General features: G+C 35.4%; 6 protein-coding genes across 6 annotated transcripts; all 6 read right to left on the bottom strand.

Annotated features, from left to right (window-relative positions):
* LOC18507147 (ankyrin-1) lies at positions 1,207-2,537 on the bottom strand. The gene is made up of 2 exons (XM_018128781.1): positions 1,962-2,537; positions 1,207-1,518 (listed from the first exon to the last, which is right to left on the bottom strand). Exons 1-2 carry the CDS (start codon positions 2,535-2,537, stop codon positions 1,207-1,209), a joined length of 888 nt encoding a protein of 295 aa, XP_017984270.1.
* LOC108663588 (ankyrin repeat-containing protein At2g01680-like) lies at positions 4,426-5,702 on the bottom strand. Its single transcript, XM_018128780.1, has 2 exons — positions 5,106-5,702; positions 4,426-5,013 (listed from the first exon to the last, which is right to left on the bottom strand). Exons 1-2 carry the CDS (start codon positions 5,700-5,702, stop codon positions 4,426-4,428), a joined length of 1,185 nt encoding a protein of 394 aa, XP_017984269.1.
* On the bottom strand, positions 7,197-9,133 carry LOC108663806 (ankyrin-1-like). Its single transcript, XM_018129367.1, has 2 exons — positions 8,531-9,133; positions 7,197-7,803 (listed from the first exon to the last, which is right to left on the bottom strand). Exons 1-2 carry the CDS (start codon positions 9,104-9,106, stop codon positions 7,198-7,200), a joined length of 1,182 nt encoding a protein of 393 aa, XP_017984856.1. The 5' UTR covers positions 9,107-9,133; the 3' UTR covers position 7,197.
* Positions 11,188-11,828, bottom strand: LOC108663807 (receptor-interacting serine/threonine-protein kinase 4-like). Its single transcript, XM_018129368.1, has one exon. The coding sequence runs from the start codon at positions 11,742-11,744 to the stop codon at positions 11,433-11,435; it is 312 nt and encodes a 103-aa protein (XP_017984857.1). The 5' UTR covers positions 11,745-11,828; the 3' UTR covers positions 11,188-11,432.
* LOC18586230 lies at positions 13,283-15,830 on the bottom strand. Its single transcript, XM_018128779.1, has 2 exons — positions 15,534-15,830; positions 13,283-13,522 (listed from the first exon to the last, which is right to left on the bottom strand). The coding sequence occupies exons 1-2, from the start codon at positions 15,828-15,830 to the stop codon at positions 13,283-13,285; spliced, it is 537 nt and encodes a 178-aa protein (XP_017984268.1).
* On the bottom strand, positions 17,145-18,453 carry LOC18586229 (ankyrin-1). Its single transcript, XM_007009467.2, has 2 exons — positions 17,797-18,453; positions 17,145-17,705 (listed from the first exon to the last, which is right to left on the bottom strand). The coding sequence occupies exons 1-2, from the start codon at positions 18,388-18,390 to the stop codon at positions 17,145-17,147; spliced, it is 1,155 nt and encodes a 384-aa protein (XP_007009529.2). The 5' UTR covers positions 18,391-18,453.

The raw sequence follows: 22,048 nt of genomic DNA, 5'->3' as shown, positions 1-22,048 counted from the left end.
CATCCTTGTCTTTCCAGTTCATGACTTCAATTTTTGTGATTAATTTTTCAATATTATATTTAATTTTAATAATTAATTTTACGAAATTATTTCTCATTGAATTGTTTATTGATAGTCTTTAATATTTTTTAAGAGATTGCTTTTCATTAATATTTTTGTTATTATATTTGTTAATTTTTATTTGTTGTTAATTTTCTCTAGAAATTGGGATTATGATCATTATTAAATTATTCATGATTATGATAGTTAATTCTTTTAAGTAATTATTAGGATTGACTCTCTAAATAATTTTTAGAATTTATTAATATATTTTTATATGCATTTTTTTATCTAAATTACTTTATATTGTCTTTGACTATTCGCCCTTCCAAACAAAAAAATCTGACTGTGTCACTGTGTGTTGCCATCCTTGTCTTTCCAGTTCATGACTTCAATTTCACAGAATATATTACTTACAATTCTTTTTGTAATAATATTAAAATATTTAACTATAAAAAAAAAAACTTATGAAAGTGTCTATTATTTATAAATATATAAATTTTATACCAAGTTTGAATCAAAATAAAAATGAGATGAAAAAAATTAAACCTCATTAAAATATAATGCTATCATTACATGTATTTATTATTACTCAGTCAAAAAGAGATTTTATTAGTATCAAAACTGATACAAAGTCTGATTATTACAAGCAGTGAAAGGAAATGCCAACAGCCCAGAAAACTATAAACAGAGTGGAAACAAAGGAAAAAACACCTCACACCGGCTTCCCATATCCAACACTAGAATATTAAAATGTGCAAGCTGAACAAATTTGATTGAACAACTGTAATATTTGTTCAAGAGGTAATCTCCTCAATCAATGTGCTATGATTTCTCTCGGTAAGCCTTCTTATAAAATTAAGAGTGAACATATCCATTTTATAAATTTTGGGACGGAAATAAAAGTAATAATAAAATAAGACAACAATGATGGCACCAACAGTATCAGCACCGAAACTGACATACATGTTTGGAGATATGGTATAATATGCAACAGCGCAGCAACAAGCCATCAACAAGTATACTGGCAACAGAAGAATTATGATACTCTTGGCAACGAATGTGACGAGCATAAGTGTTAAGAGCCACGCAAGGTTGAAAGCTGCGGAATTAAAAGCATAGAACGAAACAAACACCAAATGCCTTGATGAATGATTTCCCCGCATCTCAAGCACCAGCCGGTGGGCTGAGGACAGCTTGGTAAGTCATCGATAGAATCAGTGCCAATACGACTAGCAACGTATTGATCGTATCAGTTTTCATTTCCAGAATATCAGTTATTATTTCAGTAAAACACCGACTTTGAAGAAGCATCTTCCCTAAAAAAATTAAGGGTGGAACTTTGGCATGTTTCAGCATGCTCACACTCTCTCTGCTGTCATCTCCAGCTGGTGCTTCCAAGACAGGCAAAGCTGTAAAACCACTCTGATTAACCTTATTCCAATCAACCTTCTGGCTTTTTATTAACAGTTTGATCATCTGCATATGCAAAACCCACCATTAATTGACAAATAATATATATGTTCTATCTGTGCAAGTTAACGGAGGCTCGCGTCAATTGGTTTAAACTTTGGAGAAGAAGACATCACGTGCTCTACCTCACATGTCTCTACCATAGGCACCACGCATTGGGTGGTAATCGGCTGGCAGTACAAGGTAAGGTACGAGCCGAGTAGTGGGAAGCATAGCAATGCCATGTCTCCTGTGACAATTGGCTGTTTTGTTTTAATTGTTTTTCCCCTTCCTCTAATCGGGTTTCTCTATTAAAAAGGGATTTTGAAAGCAGAATGAACATGCTAAGTTTTACTCACTCTCTCCACTGGTTCTTTGTTCTCTCTGAAAATCTCTAAAGCTTAAAATTTCAACAATATAATACAATGCCAAATTAATTCTATTTTCTCTTAGGATGAGATAGATGGTACCTGGCGTTGGTTATTTGATGCGGCTATGTGCAACACAGTGTTTCCATCCTTGTCCTCTAAGTTTAGGATTCTTACTTCGTATACAGTGGGAAGCCGTCGCAGTATGGCTTTGAAAGCTTCTAAATGATTATTTTGTGCTGCAATATGCACAGCAGTATCTTTTCGAATAGTCAAATCTAAGATAGAATTGGGGCATTGGTCCAGAAATTGAGACAGAAGAGGAACATTTCCTTCCTTGGCTGCATGATGAAGAGGAGTGTGACCCTCCCTCCCTTTGACACGAACAAGATCTTTATCAATTAACAGGAGATGAGCCACCATCTTTTCTTGTTTATTTGGCAAGGCTAGGTGAAGAGGGCTAAATCCGCATTGGTTGACCTTCCTAGCGAATGATGGCTTTAAGTTCATTAACTCCATTGCAAAATCAGTGTGCCCTGCAGCTGCAGCTATGTGCAGTGGAGTATCAACAAACGCCATCTCATCGATGCGTTGTAAAACATCTGCGTCATCTCGAATTAAATAATACAAGGCATCTATATTTCCTGATAGAGCTGCACTCCTCAACCTTTCATCCATCGATAAGATTGAATAATAATCTTTGGAAAATAACTGAAAGGGCTAGTCTATTTATAGCAGATAAAGAGTAGAAAGAGAAAATGAAGTAAACAAGAGTGAGAAGGAAAGAGGAGAATGGTTCCGTTTATATAACAATTGGCCTTGGAAATGGTTGCTTTTTGTCAGTCATGCTTTAAGGTGCTTGTCTTCATTCTTAGTTAAGACCCTCCTGAATTTGCATCTATCGTACACTTTGAGTGTAAAACGTGACTGAGATTCTATTTCCCCATCTATTGTACACTAGACTGTGAAACGTGGGAGCGATAGAATCTCTGAGCTCTCCTTCCATCTTTTTTTGCTTTCGTTCTTTATTCCTTTCTTCCTTCTTTATTTCCAGAAACGGTATCAATTGATCTCTTTCTCTTTTCTTTATCTGATCCACTTCAGGTCTTGTGGGATTAATCGAACTTTAAAACAGGAATTTGGAAGTAGTTGAAGACCAAAGAAGATTTCGTTAGGAATTTCTTATTTATGGAGGACTATCATAAAATTTTTGTCTATCAAAAAACCCAACTGCTTGACCAATATGATAACAAGTTGTGGATAATCTCTATCAAAATCTTTCCTAGGCTTATGTTTAATTTAATTGGCATTTTAAAATATCCCTCTATCTATACTAATATTAAAATTTTCATTTGGATGTCAAGGATCTCAACTTGTTTTTTTTTTAAACAAAAAAAATTAGATGGACCTCAAATTGTTAAAAGCTTACTACTTGATTAGAATCTATTATCGAGAAAAAAATTAGAATGTATTAAAGAGAATGAATCGATTCATTGATGCCGATTCTTATTCTTTTTCTATATTTGGTTCAACTTGTTAAACTAAGTGGATCCAAGCAATAAGGGCATGCTTAGGGTGTATACTTGGAAGGAAAATACATTGTATTCCTATATACTTTCACCTAACGGTGTCTAATGGTACGTATTCCATGACTCAAATTTTCAATCTGAACAAAATTGATTGAATAACTGTAACCTGCCAGCATAAGATACATACCTTGCTCTCCAACTATTTGTTCCAAAGGTAATTATATTCTCAATCAATAAGCTACATTAATCTGTCTCTATCTAAGCCTTGTTATAAAGTTAAGAGACTATTTGTTATTAATTCTACACGTCTTCATTGTATTTTTTTTGAAACGAAATAAACAAATACAATAATATATGACAACAACTATGGAAGAAGCAGCAGCATAAAGCACCCTGAGCTGCAAATTATCACCCTAAGCTATGATAGCCAGTGCAAATTATCACTTCACTCTTTCTTGATGAATGTTGTGATATGAAAGTAGGACAAACGATTAAAACAATGCTGGGGACTGTAAAAGAAAGAAAACAGGGCAGCGGATAAAGAGAAAGTTATTTCATTAGTAAGCAAACTTACAGTATATACAAGCATCAGTAAGCTAACACTTGTTTATACTAAGGACAGGTGTTAAAACATTTAACATGCACACAGACACCTCATGTCAGCTGATATATTTTACCTCAAAACCATTACAACGAAGCAAAGTACATATTAAAGTAAAAGATAACATAAGTGCAAGCTAAGCCAATACATTCTTTATCTCTAACATGTTGAAACATATCTTACAATCGAACTGAGAGTCTTAAGTGAAGAACTGTTAGATTGTCCTTCAAGCATATTCTCAGGGAGAGTAACACCATTGTCAATGGATTGGCCAAAACAAGGATTCTACGCACTAGGGCAATTTTCGTCAGTGATCTTTTTACGGATCAATATCTCTCTTCCTTCTTCCTGACTTATTGTTTCTTTCTCTGTCTTCTTAGCTTTGGCCTAAACAACCTCTTATTTACCAATTCCTTAGTAATAATCCCTTTGCCTTTCAAAATAACTTAATAAAAAACACTTCAATGATCCAAGCAGCAGCCCAAGTAATAAAAGTGGCCCGCGTTGGGCCTATGATAGCCAGTGCAGCACCGGAGCAAAAACAAGTCACCAAGCATAGTGTGTGCGCAATACGCTGGATGTTCTTGCCAGCTACTCTGAGGAGGGCAACTGTTATGTCCCACGCAAGCGCAAAAACTGCACAATTTAAAGAATAGAACATTAAAAACGCATAAGGTTTGACGACTGATTTCCCTGCACGTTCAGTGCTATTGGAATCAGCATCGGCCTGAAAAACACAACCCGGTGGGCTGAGAAAAGCTTGGTAACTCATCGCTGTTATCAGTGCAAATACGACTAGCAACGCATTGTTCGTATCAGGTTTCATCTCCTCAATATCACGTTGGAATTTGGTAAAGTATGACACCCTACGGATCATTGAGGGTCGATCTTTAGCACGTATCAGAATGTTGACAATCTCTCTGTCAACTCGAGCTTGTGCTTCTAAGACACCCAAAGCTGTAAAACCACTCCGATTAACCTTTTTCCTATCAACCTTCTTGATTTCTGTTAACAGTCTGACCATCTGCTTATATAAAATCCACAATTCATTAACGAATAATGTAATATACAATGCCAAATTAATTCTATTTTCTCTTAGGATGAGATAAATGGTACCTCGAGTTGGTTTTCTGACGCCGCTATGTGCAACACAGTGTTTCCATCCTTGTCCTGTAAGTTTAGAATTCTTCTTTTCTCAGAGTCGAGGTATTTGTCACTCCCTTGAATCCAGAACAGTATGGCTTTGAAAGCTTCTAACTTATTATATTGTGCTGCAACATGCAGAGCAGTCTGTTTTCGAATGGTCAAATCTAAGATACAATTGGGACAATGCTCCAGAAATTTAAGCAGAAGAGGAGCATCTTCTTCTCTGGCTGCATAATGAAGAGGAGTGTAACCCTCTCTCCCTTTGACACGAACAAGATCTTTATCAATTGATAGGAGATCATCCACCACCATCACTGTTTCTGGATATCGCGAGGCTAGGTGAAGGGGGCTAAAGCCGCCTTGGTTGAGGTTCCTAGCGAATGATGGCTTTAAGTTCATCACCTCCATTGCAAAATCAGTGTGTCCTGCAGCTGCAGCTATGTGCAGTGGAGTATCAACAAACTCCATCTCATCGATGCGTCGTAACACATCCGCGTCATCTTCGATTAAATCATACAAGGCATCAATATTTCCGGATTGAGCTGCACTCCTTAACCTTTCATCCATCGATAAGATTGAATAATAATCTTTGGAAAATAACTGAAAGGGTTAGTCTATTTATAGCAGATATAGAGTAGAAAGAGAAAATGAAGTAAACAAGAGTGAGAAGGAAAGAGGAGAATGGTTCCGTTTATCTAACAATTGGGCTTGGAAATGGTTGATTTTTGTCAATCACGCTTTAAGGTGCTTGTCTTCATTCTTAGCTAAGACGCCCCTGAATTAACATCTATCAAGAGGATGCAGAGGAGTACCTTGACGAACTTACAAGGAAAAGCCTCGGTGCCGTTTAGTCAATCCATTTTAGTCAACCGCGAACAGAAAAGCCAGAATAAAGGAGTTTTCGTGGTAAAACGGTAGTATATATTATAAAATTTTCAATAATTTAGACCACTATGATGACAACTCTCTCTCTCTCTCTCTACTCGAATCTGGTTTTAAATATATTCAAGGCGGGTTAGCAAACGTGGCTATGTTATATTCAAAACTTATGGACGGCTCATAAGAGTAAAACATCAACGTGACGACAACACTTTAGGTTTAGGTGAAGTCAAGAAAGCGAGAGATGGCTCTTCAAATTTTTTATCACTCACGGTGGTTCGGAAAGAGGTCCTTAATTATTGAATTAGATTCAATCATTGCAATCCATTGGATTCTTAATGCAAAAATCTGGTAGCATTTAAAATCGTTCCACTAAATCGATTTATTTTAAGATTCTATTCGTTGTGCTTTTTTCAATATATTTTAAAAAGTTAATACCAAGTGAACTCTCTTCAAATGAAGGTAGATATTATTGACTGTCACGACCCGGAACTCCCAATCGGGCTCGTGACAACCGCCGCGATGCCTCAACAGACATTCTTCACCCCGAATGCTGATTGAAACCCCGCAAGGCTTAGCATCAACTTCCGCATCTCCCCGGTGAGCAACAGTTATAAATCTTGCATTTCAAAAAAATCATGAGTCATTTTCAAATAAGAACAATAAAATATTATTTTTCGGCTCCAAAGGTATTTTCGTAATTTTTCGTCAAAATCTCAAAACTTGCTAAAAATGTAGTAGGTAAGCAGAAAATATATATTTTATGATTTAAAAACAAATTAAGTATCTAAACGTTCATTTGAAAGTAAATTGTTGACCAACTAGTACAATTCAAAAATAATAAATAAAAATATTCTATTTTCTCATAAAATAAATTTCAATAGAAATATTCGTAAATAATTTTTCGCACATGAAAGTAAAGTAAAATTTGTATGAATAGAAATACAGATAACCAAAATATAAGTTTTGATCTGCAATGACACGTGGGCTCCAATTGACCAAGAGGATGTATGACTGTGAACTCTTACTTTCTATATGCAGTTCTGAGCTTAGTTCTCGTCCTACTCGACTATCCACAAATTGTCTGAGACTGAAAAATGTATAGGAAGAAGGGTGAGATTTTATAATCCCAGTGAGTAAACAGATCCCATCTAAAGTATCTNTAAGAGCAAACATATCCATTTTATAAATTTTTGGGACGGAAATAAAAGTAACAATAAAATAAGACAGCAATGATGGCACCAACAGCAACAGCATCAGCACCGAAACTGACATACAGGTTTGGAGATATGGTATAATATGCAACAGCGTAGCAACAAGCCATCATCAGGTATAGTAGCAACAGAAGAATTATGATACTCTTGGCAACGACAGTGACAAGCATAAGTGTTAAGAGCCACGCAAGGCTGAAAGCTGCGGAATTAAAAGCATAGAACGAAAAAAACACCAAATGCTTGATGAATGATTTCCCCGCATCTCGAGCACCAGCCGGTGGGCTGAGAACAGCTTGGTAAGTCATCGATAGAATCAGTGCCAATACGACTAGCAACGTATTGATCGTATCAGTTTTCATTTCCAGAATATCAGTTATTATTTCGGTAAAACGCCGACTTTGAAGAACCATCTTCGCTAAAAAAATTGAGGGTGGAACTTTGGCACGTTTCAGCATGTTCACATTCTCTCTCCTGTCATCTCCAGCTTGTGCTTCCAAGACATGCAAAGCTGTAAAACCACTCTGATTAACCTTATTCCAATCAATCTTCTGGCTTTTTATTAACAGTTTGATCATCTGCATTTACAGAACCCACCATTAATTGACAAATAATATATATGTTCTATCTGTGCAAGTTAACGGGGGTTCGCGTCAATTGGTTTAAACTTTGGAGAAGAAGACATCACGTGCTCTACCTCACGTGTCTCTACCATAGGCACCACGCGTTGGTTGGTAATCGGCTGGTAGTACGAGGTAAGGTACCAGCCGAGTAGTGGGAAGCAAAGCAATGCCATGTCTCCTGTGACAATTGGCTGTTTTGTTTTAATTGTTTTTCCCCTTCCTCTAATCGGGTTTATCTATTTTTTTTTTCTCAGCCAATCAAAGATTTCATTGATAGTAAAAATAATTACAAAAGATAGTAACTGCTATTCAAGGAGAGCAATGATGCGGTCTGTTAAACTGACTAAAACAAGATAACTCTTGTCAAAAAAGTCCCCACGTCATGAAACAGAAAATAAGTAGAGTAAATTGAGATAGAAAAAATGATCAAAGATGAAAGGATGCCTCTATCCTCTGTGTTGTGACAGCATCAAAGCAAAAACAAACAGACCATAAACTAAAAGGAACAAATCGGGTTTGTCTATTAAAAAGGGATTTTGAAAGCGGAATGAGCATGCTAAGTTTTATTCACTCTCTCCACTGGTTCTTTGTTCTCTCTGTAAATCTCTAAAGCTTAAAATTTCAACAATATAATACAACGCCAGATTAATTCTATTTTCTCTTAGGATGAGATAGATTGTACCTGGTGTTGGTTATTTGATGCGGCTATGTGCAACACAGTGTTTCCATCCTTGTCCTCTAAGTTTAGGATTGCTGCTTCGTATACAGTGGGAAGCCGTCTCAGTATGGCTTTGAAAGCTTCTAAATGATTATTTTGTGCTGCAATATGCAGAGCTGTCTCTTTTCGAATAGTCAAATCTAAGATACAATTGGGGCAATGCTCCAGAAATTTAGACAGAAGAGGAACATTTCCTTCCCTGACTGCATGATGAAGAGGAGTGTAACCCTCCCTCCCTTTGACACGAACAAGATCTTTATCAATTGATAGGAGATCATCCACCATCTTTTCTTGTTTCTTTTGCAAGGCTAGGTGAATGGGGCTCAAGCCGCGTTGGTTGAGCTTCCTGGCGAATGATGGCTTTAAGTTCATCAACTCCATTGCAAACTCAGTGTGCCCTTGAGCTGCAGCTATGTGCAGTGGAGTATCAACGAACTCCATCTCATCGATGCGGCGTAAAACATCCGCGTCATCTTCGATTAAATCATACAAGGCATCTATATTTCCTGATTGAGCTGCATGCCTCAACCTTTCATCCATCGATAAGATTGAATAATAATCTTTGGAAAATAACTGGAAGGGTTAGTCGATTTGTGGCAGATAAGAGTAGAAAGAGAAAATGAAGTAAACAAGAGTGAGAAGGAAAGAGGAGAATGGTTCCGTTTATATAGCAATTGGGGTTGAATAATAATATACAAGGAGTGCTCACGGCTCAAGGAGTATTCTGTTAAAGAAACTTCCTAGCAAAAATGTAAACGATACTCGGTTTTGACGAAAATTCTCTACTGACTATATTTTAAAATGTAAAAATTGGGCTTGGAAATGGTTCCGTTTATGCAACAATTGGGCTTGGAAATGGTTGATTTTTGTCAATCACGCTTTAAGGTGCTTGTCTTCATTCTTAGTTAAGACCCTCCTGAATTAACATCTATCATGAGGATGCAGAGGAGTACCTTGACGAACTTACAAGGAAAAGCCTCGGTGCTGTTTAGTCAACCGGGAAAGATTAAAAAACAGAAAAGGCCGAATAAAGGAGTTTCGTGGTAAAACAGTAGTATATATTATAAAATTTTCGATAATTTAGATCACTATGATGACAACTCTGTCTTTCTACTTGAATCTGGTTTTAAATATATTCAAGGTGGATAGCACTTGCGGCTATGTAATTAATATTCAAAACTTATGGACGGCTCATAAGAGTTAAAAATCAACGTGACGACAAATTAGGATTCGGTGAAGTCAAGAAAGGGAGAGATGGCTCTTGAAATTTTTTATCACATATCAGGGGAAAGAGGTCCTTAATTATTGAATTAGATTCAATGATTGAGATTCATTGGATTCTTATTGCAAAAATCACTTTAGCATTTTAAGTGGTTGGTGGGTGAGCTCTTGAGTGTATCAGGTTATTTCACTCGGCCCCATTTTAATTGGGCTTCTTGATTTTAGGGGAAGCATGCCTACCGGTTGACCGCACGTACCACCGGGAAGAGTTGCCTAGGGATAGGGATGCAATGGGCCGAGACCGGTTGAGTTAAATTGGATTCATTATGGGTTTGGAATGATTGCCTTTATTATTTAGGTTTGAATTTTTTTTCCGGATTATTTCATATTTTATATTTTTTTTACTAAAATAAAAATGAATAGTTACCACCTCATGTCCCTGCAGGATTAATGCTGAAAGACCAACATATGGTAGCTATTACTGTAGCACGACGGCATTTGTCATAAAAATCGAGCTTTGATTAGATTGTGTTATCAAAAAAGCAGTTGAAGAAAAATCAATTAAAATATCTTAACATACATTTAATGTTATGGATTACTTATCCATAATTTACTCAGCTTTTAACATTGATCTTTTGGTCCCGACACCAATCCCTTATATCATGAGCTTATATTAACGTTGAAATTCACTTCACGACATAAACATCAAATATGACTCCACCACCTCTGTGATCTAATTATCATATACTAAAATAAATTATGTAAATGCCTCTCTCAAATAAAATAATTTCAATATTATTGAGAAAATTGTTATCAATTGGTCCAATCTCTTGGTTTGATTTCTTAACCATTTGGCCTCTTATTACAGCACTGCTAACATTTCTACGATGCCTTAGCTTTTAAATGCATAGAGAATCGGAGTGGGGAACAAAAGATAAACTTCATGGTTTGGTTTGGGCTTAGGACAGTGGAAGTTTGTATTGATCAGGATTCAAGAAGAAGGTGTGGTTAGCATTGACAGATGATGCGAGCCATAGCCAGGAATCATCGCTCCTGTACGAATGACTTCAACCCTGTCTGCTTTTCATTTTCATTTTCATCTTCATCTTCATCTTCTAATTAATTAATCATTGCGTTTTGGGATCCTTTGGATTGAAATAGAGTCGAGGGCCACTGAGAATAAACTTTTGTTTGATACAGTCCCAAATCTAAAAGTTCTATCAAAATCTATACCATTCTTATCACTTGAAGAACTCAATAGCAGAAACCCCAAAAAACTTTTAAGACTAAAACTCACTCTTTCGATTGATTTCAATAAAGTTTAATACAAAGTACAGTGCAAGACATGATCAAACAAGCCATTAATTATTGAGACCCAACTTATTTTTCTGGTAGAAACCTTTCACAAGCAGCTAAGCTCTCGTCTTAGATACCAACAAGCTACATTTATATTCACACTACACAAAGCTGCAATTGCGATTGAGAAAAAACTCACCGCGATTGAGATTTTTTTATTGCTATTTTTATGATGTTTGGTTTTGCAATTGTCATCAGATGCAGCTACAATTGCAATGCCAAATCTTATTACCAAACCACAACCGTATCAGCATGTAAACATGTGCACGTAAGCAAGGAGTTTTGAATATCAAGCTGAGTTGTCTTGTCCATTTTGAATCCTCATATGGTCCAGATAATCCTCCATCTTTTCTTGTTTATTTTGCAAGGCTAGGTGAAGAGGGCTAAATCCGCATTGGTTGAGCTTCCTAGCGAATGATGGCTTTAAGTTCATCAACTCCATTGCAAACTCAGTGTGCCCTGCAGCTGCAGCTATGTGCAGTGGAGTATCAACGAACTGCATCTCATCGATGCGTCGTAAAACATCCGCGTCATCTTGGATTAAATCATACAAGGCATCTATATTTCCGGATTGAGCTGCACGCCTCAACCTTTCATCCATCGATAAGATTGAATAACAATCTTTGGAAAATAACTGAAAGGGTTAGTCTATTTATAGCAGATATAGAGTAGAAAGAGAAAATGAAGTAAACAAGAGTGAGAAGGAAAGAGGAGAATGGTTCCGTTTATCTAACAATTGGGCTTGGAAATGGTTGATTTTTGTCAATCACGCTTTAAGGTGCTTGTCTTCATTCTTAGCTAAGACGCCCCTGAATTAACATCTATCAAGAGGATGCAGAGGAGTACCTTGACGAACTTACAAGGAAAAGCCTCGGTGCCGTTTAGTCAATCCATTTTAGTCAACCGCGAACAGAAAAGCCAGAATAAAGGAGTTTTCGTGGTAAAACGGTAGTATATATTATAAAATTTTCAATAATTTAGACCACTATGATGACAACTCTCTCTCTCTCTCTCTCTACTCGAATCTGGTTTTAAATATATTCAAGGCGGGTTAGCAAACGTGGCTATGTTATATTCAAAACTTATGGACGGCTCATAAGAGTAAAACATCAACGTGACGACAACACTTTAGGTTTAGGTGAAGTCAAGAAAGCGAGAGATGGCTCTTCAAATTTTTTATCACTCACGGTGGTTCGGAAAGAGGTCCTTAATTATTGAATTAGATTCAATCATTGCAATTCATTGGATTCTTAATGCAAAAATCTGGTAGCATTTAAAATCGTTCCACTAAATCGATTTATTTTAAGATTCTATTCGTTGTGTTTTTTTCAATATCTTTTAAAAAGTTAATACCAAGTGAACTCTCTTCAAATGAAGGTAGATATTATTGACCTGTTTGTCTCTGGCTTGGCAAGTGGCTGCTAGAATAAGTACTGTTACTACCAGCAAAGCATTGTTCTTGTCACCTGACATGGTTTTAATATTATATTTAAGTTGACTAATTCGTTGAATAAGAGCAATTGCTCCGACGAAAATGGCACGGTAAGCAGAGAGTAGAATTTGCTTGCACTTTCCGCTGTCTTCTTGATTTTGGCCTTGTAAGATACCCAAAGCTGTTAAATTCTTCGAATTGGTAGCTTTCATGTTCATTATCCCATAATCAGTTAATAACCTGACAATCTGCATGCATTGAAAAATAAAGTAACATACATGTTGACAAACGATCGTAAATTCGTAACACTTAAATACAATTTAAAAAAAGAAAGCTTGGGTGAGATCAAATTCATACCTTTGGTTGGTTATTGGATGGTGCTATGTGCAACACAGTGTCGCCATCCCTGTTCTTGAAGTTCAGAATTCTTTTAATCTGCCTCATATTACAATCAGAGCTCCACAGCCAGAGCATTAGAACTTGTAAAGCTTCGAAATTGTTTTTCCGCACTGCAAGATGCAGGGCATTTTCATTTCTATTTGTCACATCATGATTACATTGAGGGCAATCCTTGAGAAATTCATTCAAAACCCGACGGTCGGTCTCCTTTCATTGCTGATTAATGGAAACGAGTGTAGCCGTTCTTCCCTTTGACACGAACGATATTCTTATCGAATCTCAGGAGTGAGAGCACCGTCTCTGCATGCTCATTCTGCAACGCAAGGCGCATGGGGCTCAACCCGTCGTGGTTCAGCTTCGTAGCAAGTGATGGCTTTAAGTCCATCAACTCCAATGCAAAACCCAGTGCGTCCTGCAGCTGCAGCTACGTGTAATGGAGTATCAACAAACTCCATTTGATCGATGTCCTTCAAAAAATCAGCCTTCTCCCGGATAAGCTCATACAACGCCTCAACATCACCTTCTTTAGCAGCATTCCTCACCCTCTCCTGCATTGAGAAAGGACGACCAATTGTGATGCTAAAACTCTCTTCAGTCATGATAATGGTATAAAACCGGGAAGTTTGGAAGGGTTTAGCTTGAGTTTAAAGTGGTAGACAGGGAGTGAGAAAGAAAGAGGAGAATGGTTCCCTATTTAAAAGCGTTAGCCATGGAAATGGTTGATATTTGTCAGTCAAGCATTAAGGTGCTTTTCTTCATTCTTAGTTTAGACCCTCAAGAATTTGCGTCTATTGTACACTGGCGTGTAAAACGTGACTGAGATTCTATATCCCCATCTATCTTTCCTTTCCTCAGATTGAGTTTTATCACCAAGAGAAATAGATTGAAATGAAAACTTTAGAAATTAGTTAAGCATTGCTTTAACATAGGTGAGGATTACAATGTTCTTGTTCTCCTCAACATATCATTGTCTTGTTGCCATCTCCTGGTCAAGTTTTCATCAATTCAACATTTGAATTTAATTTCATGCTTCAGAAACCTTTTTTTTTTTCTTGAAAAGAAGTTATCTATAATCTAATAATAATGAATAGGAATAGGGATTTAAATATAAAAAGTTCCCCCCCTCCCCCCCCTCTCCTACACATCCTTGTGCAGCTTGCAAACTAATTTTGATCCAACATCATCCTTGTAGGAGTTCCATATACATTTTCTCCTCCAAGTCTCCATTCAAGAATGCATTGTTTATGTCAAGTTGAGATAATGTCCATTTGTTTGCTGTTGCTAAGGCAAGGAATACTCTGATTGTGGTTTGTTTTGCCATGGGACCGAAGGTTTCTTGATAATCAAAACCTTCAACTTGGTTGTATCCCTTAGCTACCAGGCGAGTTTTGTATCTTTCTATATCTCCATTGACTCCCAGCTTGACTTTGTATACCCATTTGCATCCAATTGTATGGGAGTCTTAAGGCAATGGTATTATAATCCATGTTTGATTATCCTCCAAAGCCCTCAGCTAAACTTCTATAGCATCTCTCTAATGTGAATGGCTCACAACTTCTTGGCAAGAACTTGGTTCATGGATATATGACATGGACATAGTGAAGGCTCTATGTGTTGGTGACAGTTTTTGACATGATAGGTAATTGGTTATAGGGCATGGTGTGGTTGAATTTGTATGAAGTGGTTGTTCAGTGTAGTATGCATCCAGGTATTTAGGTGTCTGTCTATGTCTAGAGCTTCTCCTAAGTGGTTGGATTGGTTTAACTCTTACAATTTAATAATTTAATAATTTCAAAATTTCACTCTTACAATTTCAAAATTTAATAATTTCACTCTTACAAAAATTTTAAAAATTTTTAACATTTTTTTTAAATTTATAATTTTATCCCTACAATAATATTTTATTTGGTGAGATGTTCCATAACAATTAGTTAATAATAAATTTTAATAAAATTAAAATAAAATCTATTGTAATAGAATTATTCTCAAACTTTAATTTTTTAAAACTTCACAATCACTCCCTACTGTTCATTTTTCTTTTTACTAAATACTATAGAAACAAAAAATCTTTTTTACACCTTTTTGATTGCTAGAATTTGATTAAGTTCTTAATGTTAGTTATTACTTATTTATTTAGAGATTGTTTTATCGTTTTCTTACAAAGTATTTGTGTTTTTTTTATTTGCTTATATTCTTGTGAACAATTAAGTTTTTTATTCGATATTACTTTCTCATTGAATTGTTTATTGATATTATATTTAATTTTTGTGATTAAATTTATGGAATTGCTTCTCATTGAATTGTTTATTGATAACCATTAATTTTTTTAATGAATTACTTTTCTTTGAAATTTTTGTTATTATATTTATTAATTTTTGTTTGTTGTTAATTTTATCTAGAAATTGAGATTATGATCATTATTAAATTATTTATGATTATACTAGTTAATTCTTCTAACTAAATTTTTAAGATTGATTCTTTTAATAATTTTTAGAATTTATTAGTATATTTTTATATTTTATATTATCTTTGACTATTCGCCCTTCTAAACAAAAAAACCTGACTCCGCCACTGTGTGTTGCCATCCTTGTCTTTCCAGTTCATGACTTCAATTTCCCAGAATCCACCATCTTTGTTGTGAGTCCTTCGTAGCCAACGTGTCAGGACTTCAAGAGCTTCAATATTGTTGTTTTCTGCTGCAATATGCACCGCAGTTTTACCTCCAACAGTCACATCTTTGATGCATTCAGGGCAAGCTACAAGAAACATAGCCAAAAGATCAATGTCTTCCAGTTCATCTGCGTAATGCAGAAGTGTCGCACCTTTAATTTTTCCCCTTGACTCGAACCAGGTCATTGTTGATTTTCAGGAGCTCATATAGAAACTGAGTTTGGCCTTTTTGCAAAGCAAGGTGCAATGGGGTAAAACCATCTGGATTGATCGTTGAGGCAAACGATAGCTTCCAGTTCATCATCTCCACCGCAAAATCAACTGGCCCTGCCGCTGCAGCTTTGCACAGGAGTATCAATGAAAAGCTTAATGGATGGGAGGGCTTAGGGCTTAAAGTTTGTATTATTAATGCTCTGGCTCTGTCTTCTTATCTCAGATGTTCATTATTGAACACATCAATTAAATGATGGCTGAGAAAAAAAATGTAAGCTAACAATAAAACTATAGTAGAAAAATCAATTGATCAGGATTAGGATAAATTTTCTTCTGCTTGAACTCATTAGTACTTCTTCCCTCCCAGCGTCTCTCATCTTCAAGGGATCAATCGATACAAAGGACAAAGTACATATGCTTGTCTCTATGCATTTTAGCATACTTTGAGGATCCTCAACGAGAACATATCNGTAGTTCAGTGTAGTATGCATCCAGGTATTTAGGAGTCTGTCTATGTCTAGAGCTTCTCCTAAGTGGTTGGATTGGTTTAACAAGGTCAACATTGTTTTCTGTTTTAGGATCATCGATGTGCATACTATGTATAGGTGATAGAATATATGAATGGCTATCATTTTCTGATGTGCTAGCATGTTCTGCATTCGATGAGAGGTCATTTACATATAATTTAGTTGATATGTGCTCATGTAAAGGAGAGCTTGTTAGGTCAAAGTCAAAATCATTCATGGAAGTACAATGCATACCATGTGTTTGATAAAAAGCAGAATATTGTGAATCATGATGTGAAATGTTGAAAGGGAATACATTCTCATTGAAAACTACATTCCTTGATGTTATGACTTTCTGTGAATCCAGATCATAGACTCTATACATTTTTACTTAGTTTAAATATTCTGCAAAAATACATTTATTGGCTCTCCTGTCAAATTTTTTTCTGTTATGTGCTAGTGTGAAAACAAAGCACAAACATCCAAAAACTCTAAAGTAGTCATAGGCTGGTCGCTTTTTGTGCAGTAACTGATATGGTGGCTTGTTTTTGAGGACCTTGGTTGGTATGCTATTAATGATATGAATGGCAATAAGCACCGACTCTACCCAAAAGTGAATTGGGAGCTTTGGCTGATGCATAAAGAACCTTGCCACTACTAGGATGTGTTGGTGCTTTCTTTCTACAATTCCATTTAGTTTTAGAGTGTCAAAACAATTTGATTTATATAAATTATAAAAAGGATATTAAATTCAATATTTATAAAGTAAGAAATTAATTTCTTATGCGATGGATACATGAACCATTATAGCAAGGATGCTGCCAATTATGAAAGCAGCAGCAAAAGCAACCCCACCGACATGTAGCGTTGGCGCTATGATAAAATGTGCAACAATGTAGCACAAGCAGATCAATGAGAACAGTATAACCACATAACCTGCGATTTTGTTGGCAACTGTCTTGATGATGAACACTGCTGAAAACCACGCAATTCCAAAAGCTGCGATATTTAAAGTATAGAACAAAATAAACACGTTAGGCTTGATGACTGACTTCCCCGCAGCTTCAATTCCACCCGGCGGGCTGAGAAGAGCTTGGTAAGTCATCGTTACAATCAGAGCAAATACGACTAGCAACGCATTGATTGTATCAAGATTCATCTTCGAAATATCATATGACACTTGGCCAAAATCCATCCGGTACTCTTTAGGCGGTTTCAGAATGTTCACACTCTCTGCGCTGTCAACTCGAGCTTGTTCTTGTAAGACACGCAAAGCTGTAAAACCACTTTGATTAACCTTATCCCCCTTAACCATCCTGCTTTCCATTAACAGTTTCATCATCTGCTTATATAAAATCCACAATTAATTGACAAATGATAAATAATACAATGCCGATAAATTCTATTTTCGCTTTGGATGAGATAAATGGTACCTGGGTTTGGTTATTTGATGCGGCCATGTGCAGCACAGTGTTTCCATCCTTGTCCTGTAAGTTTAGGATTCTTCTTTTCTCCATGTAGTCGTATTCGTGGGTCTTGTGAATCCAAAACAGTATGGCTTCGAAAGCTTCTAAATTATTATTTTGTGCTGCAATATGCAGAGCAGTCTCTTTTCGAATAGTCAAATCAAAGATAGAATTGGGGCAATTCTCCAGAAATTTAGACAGAAGCGGAACATTTCCTTCTCTGACTGCATGATGAAGAGGAGTGTAACCCTCCCTCCCTTTGACGCGAACGAGATCTTTATCAATTGATAGGAGATCATCCACCATCTTTTCTTGTTTCTCTTGCAAGGCTAGGTAAATGGGGCTAAAGCCGCATTGGTTGAGCTTCCTAGCGAATGATGGCTTTAAGTTCATCAACTCCATTGCAAACTCGGTGTGCCCTGCAGCTGCAGCTATGTGCAGTGGAGTATCAACGAACTCCATCTCATCGATGCGTCGTAAAACATCCGCATCATCTTTGATTAAATCATACAAGGCATCTATATTTCCTGATAGAGCTGCACCACTCAACCTTTCATCCATCGATAAGATTGAATAATAATCTTTAGAAAATAACTGAAATGGTTAGTCTATTTATAGCAGATATAGAGTAGAAAGAGAAAATAAAGTAAACAAGAGTGAGAAGGAAAGAGGAGAATAGTTCCGTTTATAAAACAATTGGCCTTAGAAATGGTTTGTAACATCCCGTATTTTTGTATAATAGTTAAGGGAACTATCTCGGTAAGATGAAGGGTTAATTAATATAAATTTATATGTTAAAGAGTGATAAAAAGGTAAAAAGAATATTCAAGAGTGAAATATTCTATATGCTCGTAAATAATAATTAAATAATAATATTTTTATTAAGAACGAATTAGTAAGCTAAAAGATGATTTGAAAGTGAATTGATATATAATAAGATGTTTCGGAATAAAAGGAGATAAGTGAAAAATTTTAGAATAAAATAATATTTTATTTAATAAAATAATATTAAAATATTAAAATTTTATTAACTATCAAAATTAGTTCGGATAAAAGGTATATGACTAATTTAAATGGGAGAAAAGAAGTAAGGAAGAATTTTGGAGAGAAAACAATGATAATTGTATCGCATAATTTTATTTAATTACGTTAATACGAGTAAGTAAATATTTTAATATTATGATGATATGTGTTGAAATAAAATTTTGATATTCTGGTTGTACATGTGTAAAAAAAAAAGATAGAAAAAATTAGAATTTTTAAATATGTCAAAAGAGTCAAAATATAAGAGAAAAAAGTTTGAAGATGTATATGTAAATTTTAATATTTGAAGGAAATAAAATAAATAAATAATATAAAAAATAAATAAAGAAATAAAAAAATTGAGAGATAGCAGATGGAAATGAAGAAAAGTAAAAAAAGAAGTAAAATAAGATAAAGATGAGAGAAAAGACAAGATAGGTAAAAAAAAACATGAGATGTGATCGGGTTACATGAGTGGCAATGCAATAAAGAAATTAAAAAGTACAAAAACATGAGAAATAGGCTTTAGTAAGAGCCAAGGGCGTCCATTTGAAGAAGGAAAAGGAACAGAGAGGTCTTGGAGAGTTCGAAACCCGAAGAGAAGATAAAAAGGAAATGGACAAGACATATTAAATGATATTTAAATTTTCTATCTCTTTTCTTCTTGTGATGGAACAGCACTTTAAGCTAAAGAAGGAGAGGCCGGGCATTGAGATGAAAGAAAGAATGAAAAGAAGAGAAAAACAAGGAGAAAGGATAAGCACGGGGCAAGCTGTGAATCACCATAAAATTTATCAAATATATTTTAGTTATTTTTTTTTGAATAAAATCGTTACTTGTAAAAAACAAAATTACTGTTCATCATTTTTTTAAATCTCAAAATTTACCGTCTAAAAAAATAAAATAAAATAAAAAATAACTTGATGTCATATTTATGAATTAGATGACAAAATAGATATATTTGAGCAGAAAGAGAAATTGAAATTTAATTTTAAAATTTTTATCTGGATGACGGGAGAGAGAAAACTGAAACTATTTTAATTTGTTTGAAATTATTTAAAAAGTATTATTGTTAAGTCATACAAAAAATTAATCAAAAATAGTTAAAATTATAAAAAATGATAATTTTGAATTGAGCTTATGAAGAATATTATTTTTCACAATTTCTTTTTTTTTCAATTCTAAGTTATAATTATATGATTTGAAGAAGAGAGCACTCTTACCTGAATTTCTAAGTAAAAGTAGATGCATAAAATTCATATATTCATAACTAGAGAAGAATGAAGGAGTATTGCAATCTAGTGAACCATTTCAAACTTTTCAATTTAGAATCTGGGTGGGAATTTGATGCATCACAGCTTTTGGGTTCTTTCACTTCTATTTGTGTGTGCTTGTCATATCCGCTATGTGGTTACACTCATGCTTTAGACAATTGTCTGAAACTGAACATATACATAATTGTTATGAATCTTGAGTTAACTTGTTTATAAACTTACGCAGGCCTGATGGAACTAAGAAGGCATATGTTAGGTTGAATCCAGATTTTGATGCCTTGGATGTGGCAAACAAGATTGGGATTATCTAAGACATCTGGGCTGTCAAGCGATGTCTTCAACTCTTTCAACAGTTTTGTTAGGAGTGATTCACTATGTTAGGACCTTGTTCTCATTTTGGCATTATATGTATCAAGAATTATGTTTACAATTAAATTCTGCATGGGAATTTGGATTAGGATTTTACATTTCATTATCATGCTTAATTCAGCTGCACAGCTCCTTATCCATCAAAATTTATGGAGTAATTTTCTTAGTTCTTGTTGATCAAAGATTATTTGTCTGATAGTAATGCTAATGCTCTGCCCTTAAGTTCAGTGAAGAACCTTTATTTGAAGAACCTCCGATACCAAGCCCAAATTATGTATAAAATTACTCTAAAATTTAAAATAAAGTATAATTGTTGAAGTTATTGGTCTCAATACTTTTGCTAGCCTCATTTTTCATGATCTCTAATAATATGAAGGTTCAATTAAAGAATAAAATATTCATTAACTATCACAATTACACCTATGCAGAACAATTACCCATCATAAAGGATATGTTTATAACATATTGGAAGAACAGCCAATAGATAACCTAAAAATACTCCAATATAAACTGAAAACAAAGCTTTGGGCCTCGTCAGGAGAGATAGGCCACCCAAAACCACTAACACAAGCACAAATTAATTTTCTTTCCAAGCCATCCTCCAAAGTCGGCTTATGACTAGGCTTATGACTAGTCGTAGAAAAATTGTCAGGAACATGACCAGGACAGGTAATCCGACAAGGAGGTCGACAGTTTCATACATAACAACGACGGACAGTGAATTTGGCGATATGATACGCACTGAAGATATTAGAAGGCAAACAACTAGCATTGACAGGGATAGGACGAGAGCATTTGATAAGACAGCAGGAAGGATACTGATAAGGACGACACATGTTTGGAGGAAAGAAATACCGAAAGCCATAATGTTTGGAATAAAGAAGAAAAGAAAAGGTGCTGTATGCAGTACGGATGATCCCGCAGCAGAGCGATCCATTTTGAATATTTTGTTCGTTATGGAACTACTTATGTTGTGGAAACTATGGGGGATTTGGAATTGGGAGGTGGTGTTTTTGGGTTCAGAGTTAGCCTGAAAAACACCTCCGGGGGGACTTAGGGCGGCTTGGTAAGTGGCTGTTAGAATAAGTACTGTTACTACTAGCAAAGCATTGTTCTTGTCACCTGACATGGTTTTAATATTATATTTAAGTTGACTAATTAGCTGAATAAGAGCAATTGCTCCGAAGAAAATGGCACGGTTAGCAGAGAGTAGAATTTCCTTGCATTTTCCGCTGTCTTCTTGATTTTGGCCTTGTAAGATACCCAAAGCTGTTAAATTCTTCGAATTGGTAGCTTTCATGTTCATTATCCCATAATCAGTTAATAACCTGACAATCTGCATGCATTGAAAAATAAAGTAACATACAAGTTGACAAACGATCGTAACAGTTAAATACAATTTAAAAAAAGAAAATATTGGGTGGGATCAAATTATACCTTTGGTTGGTTTTTGGATGCTGCTATGTGCAACGCAGTGTCGCCATCCCTGTTCTTGAAGTTCAGAATTCTTTTAATCTGCCTCACAGAACAATCAAGTCTCCAAAGCCAGAGCT

This window comes from Theobroma cacao, chromosome 10, assembly GCF_000208745.1.
Source record: "Theobroma cacao cultivar B97-61/B2 chromosome 10, Criollo_cocoa_genome_V2, whole genome shotgun sequence".
Taxonomy (NCBI): Eukaryota; Viridiplantae; Streptophyta; class Magnoliopsida; order Malvales; family Malvaceae; genus Theobroma; species Theobroma cacao.
Note: the sequence above shows the minus strand (reverse complement) of the source record. Positions and strands in the feature narration are given on the sequence as shown.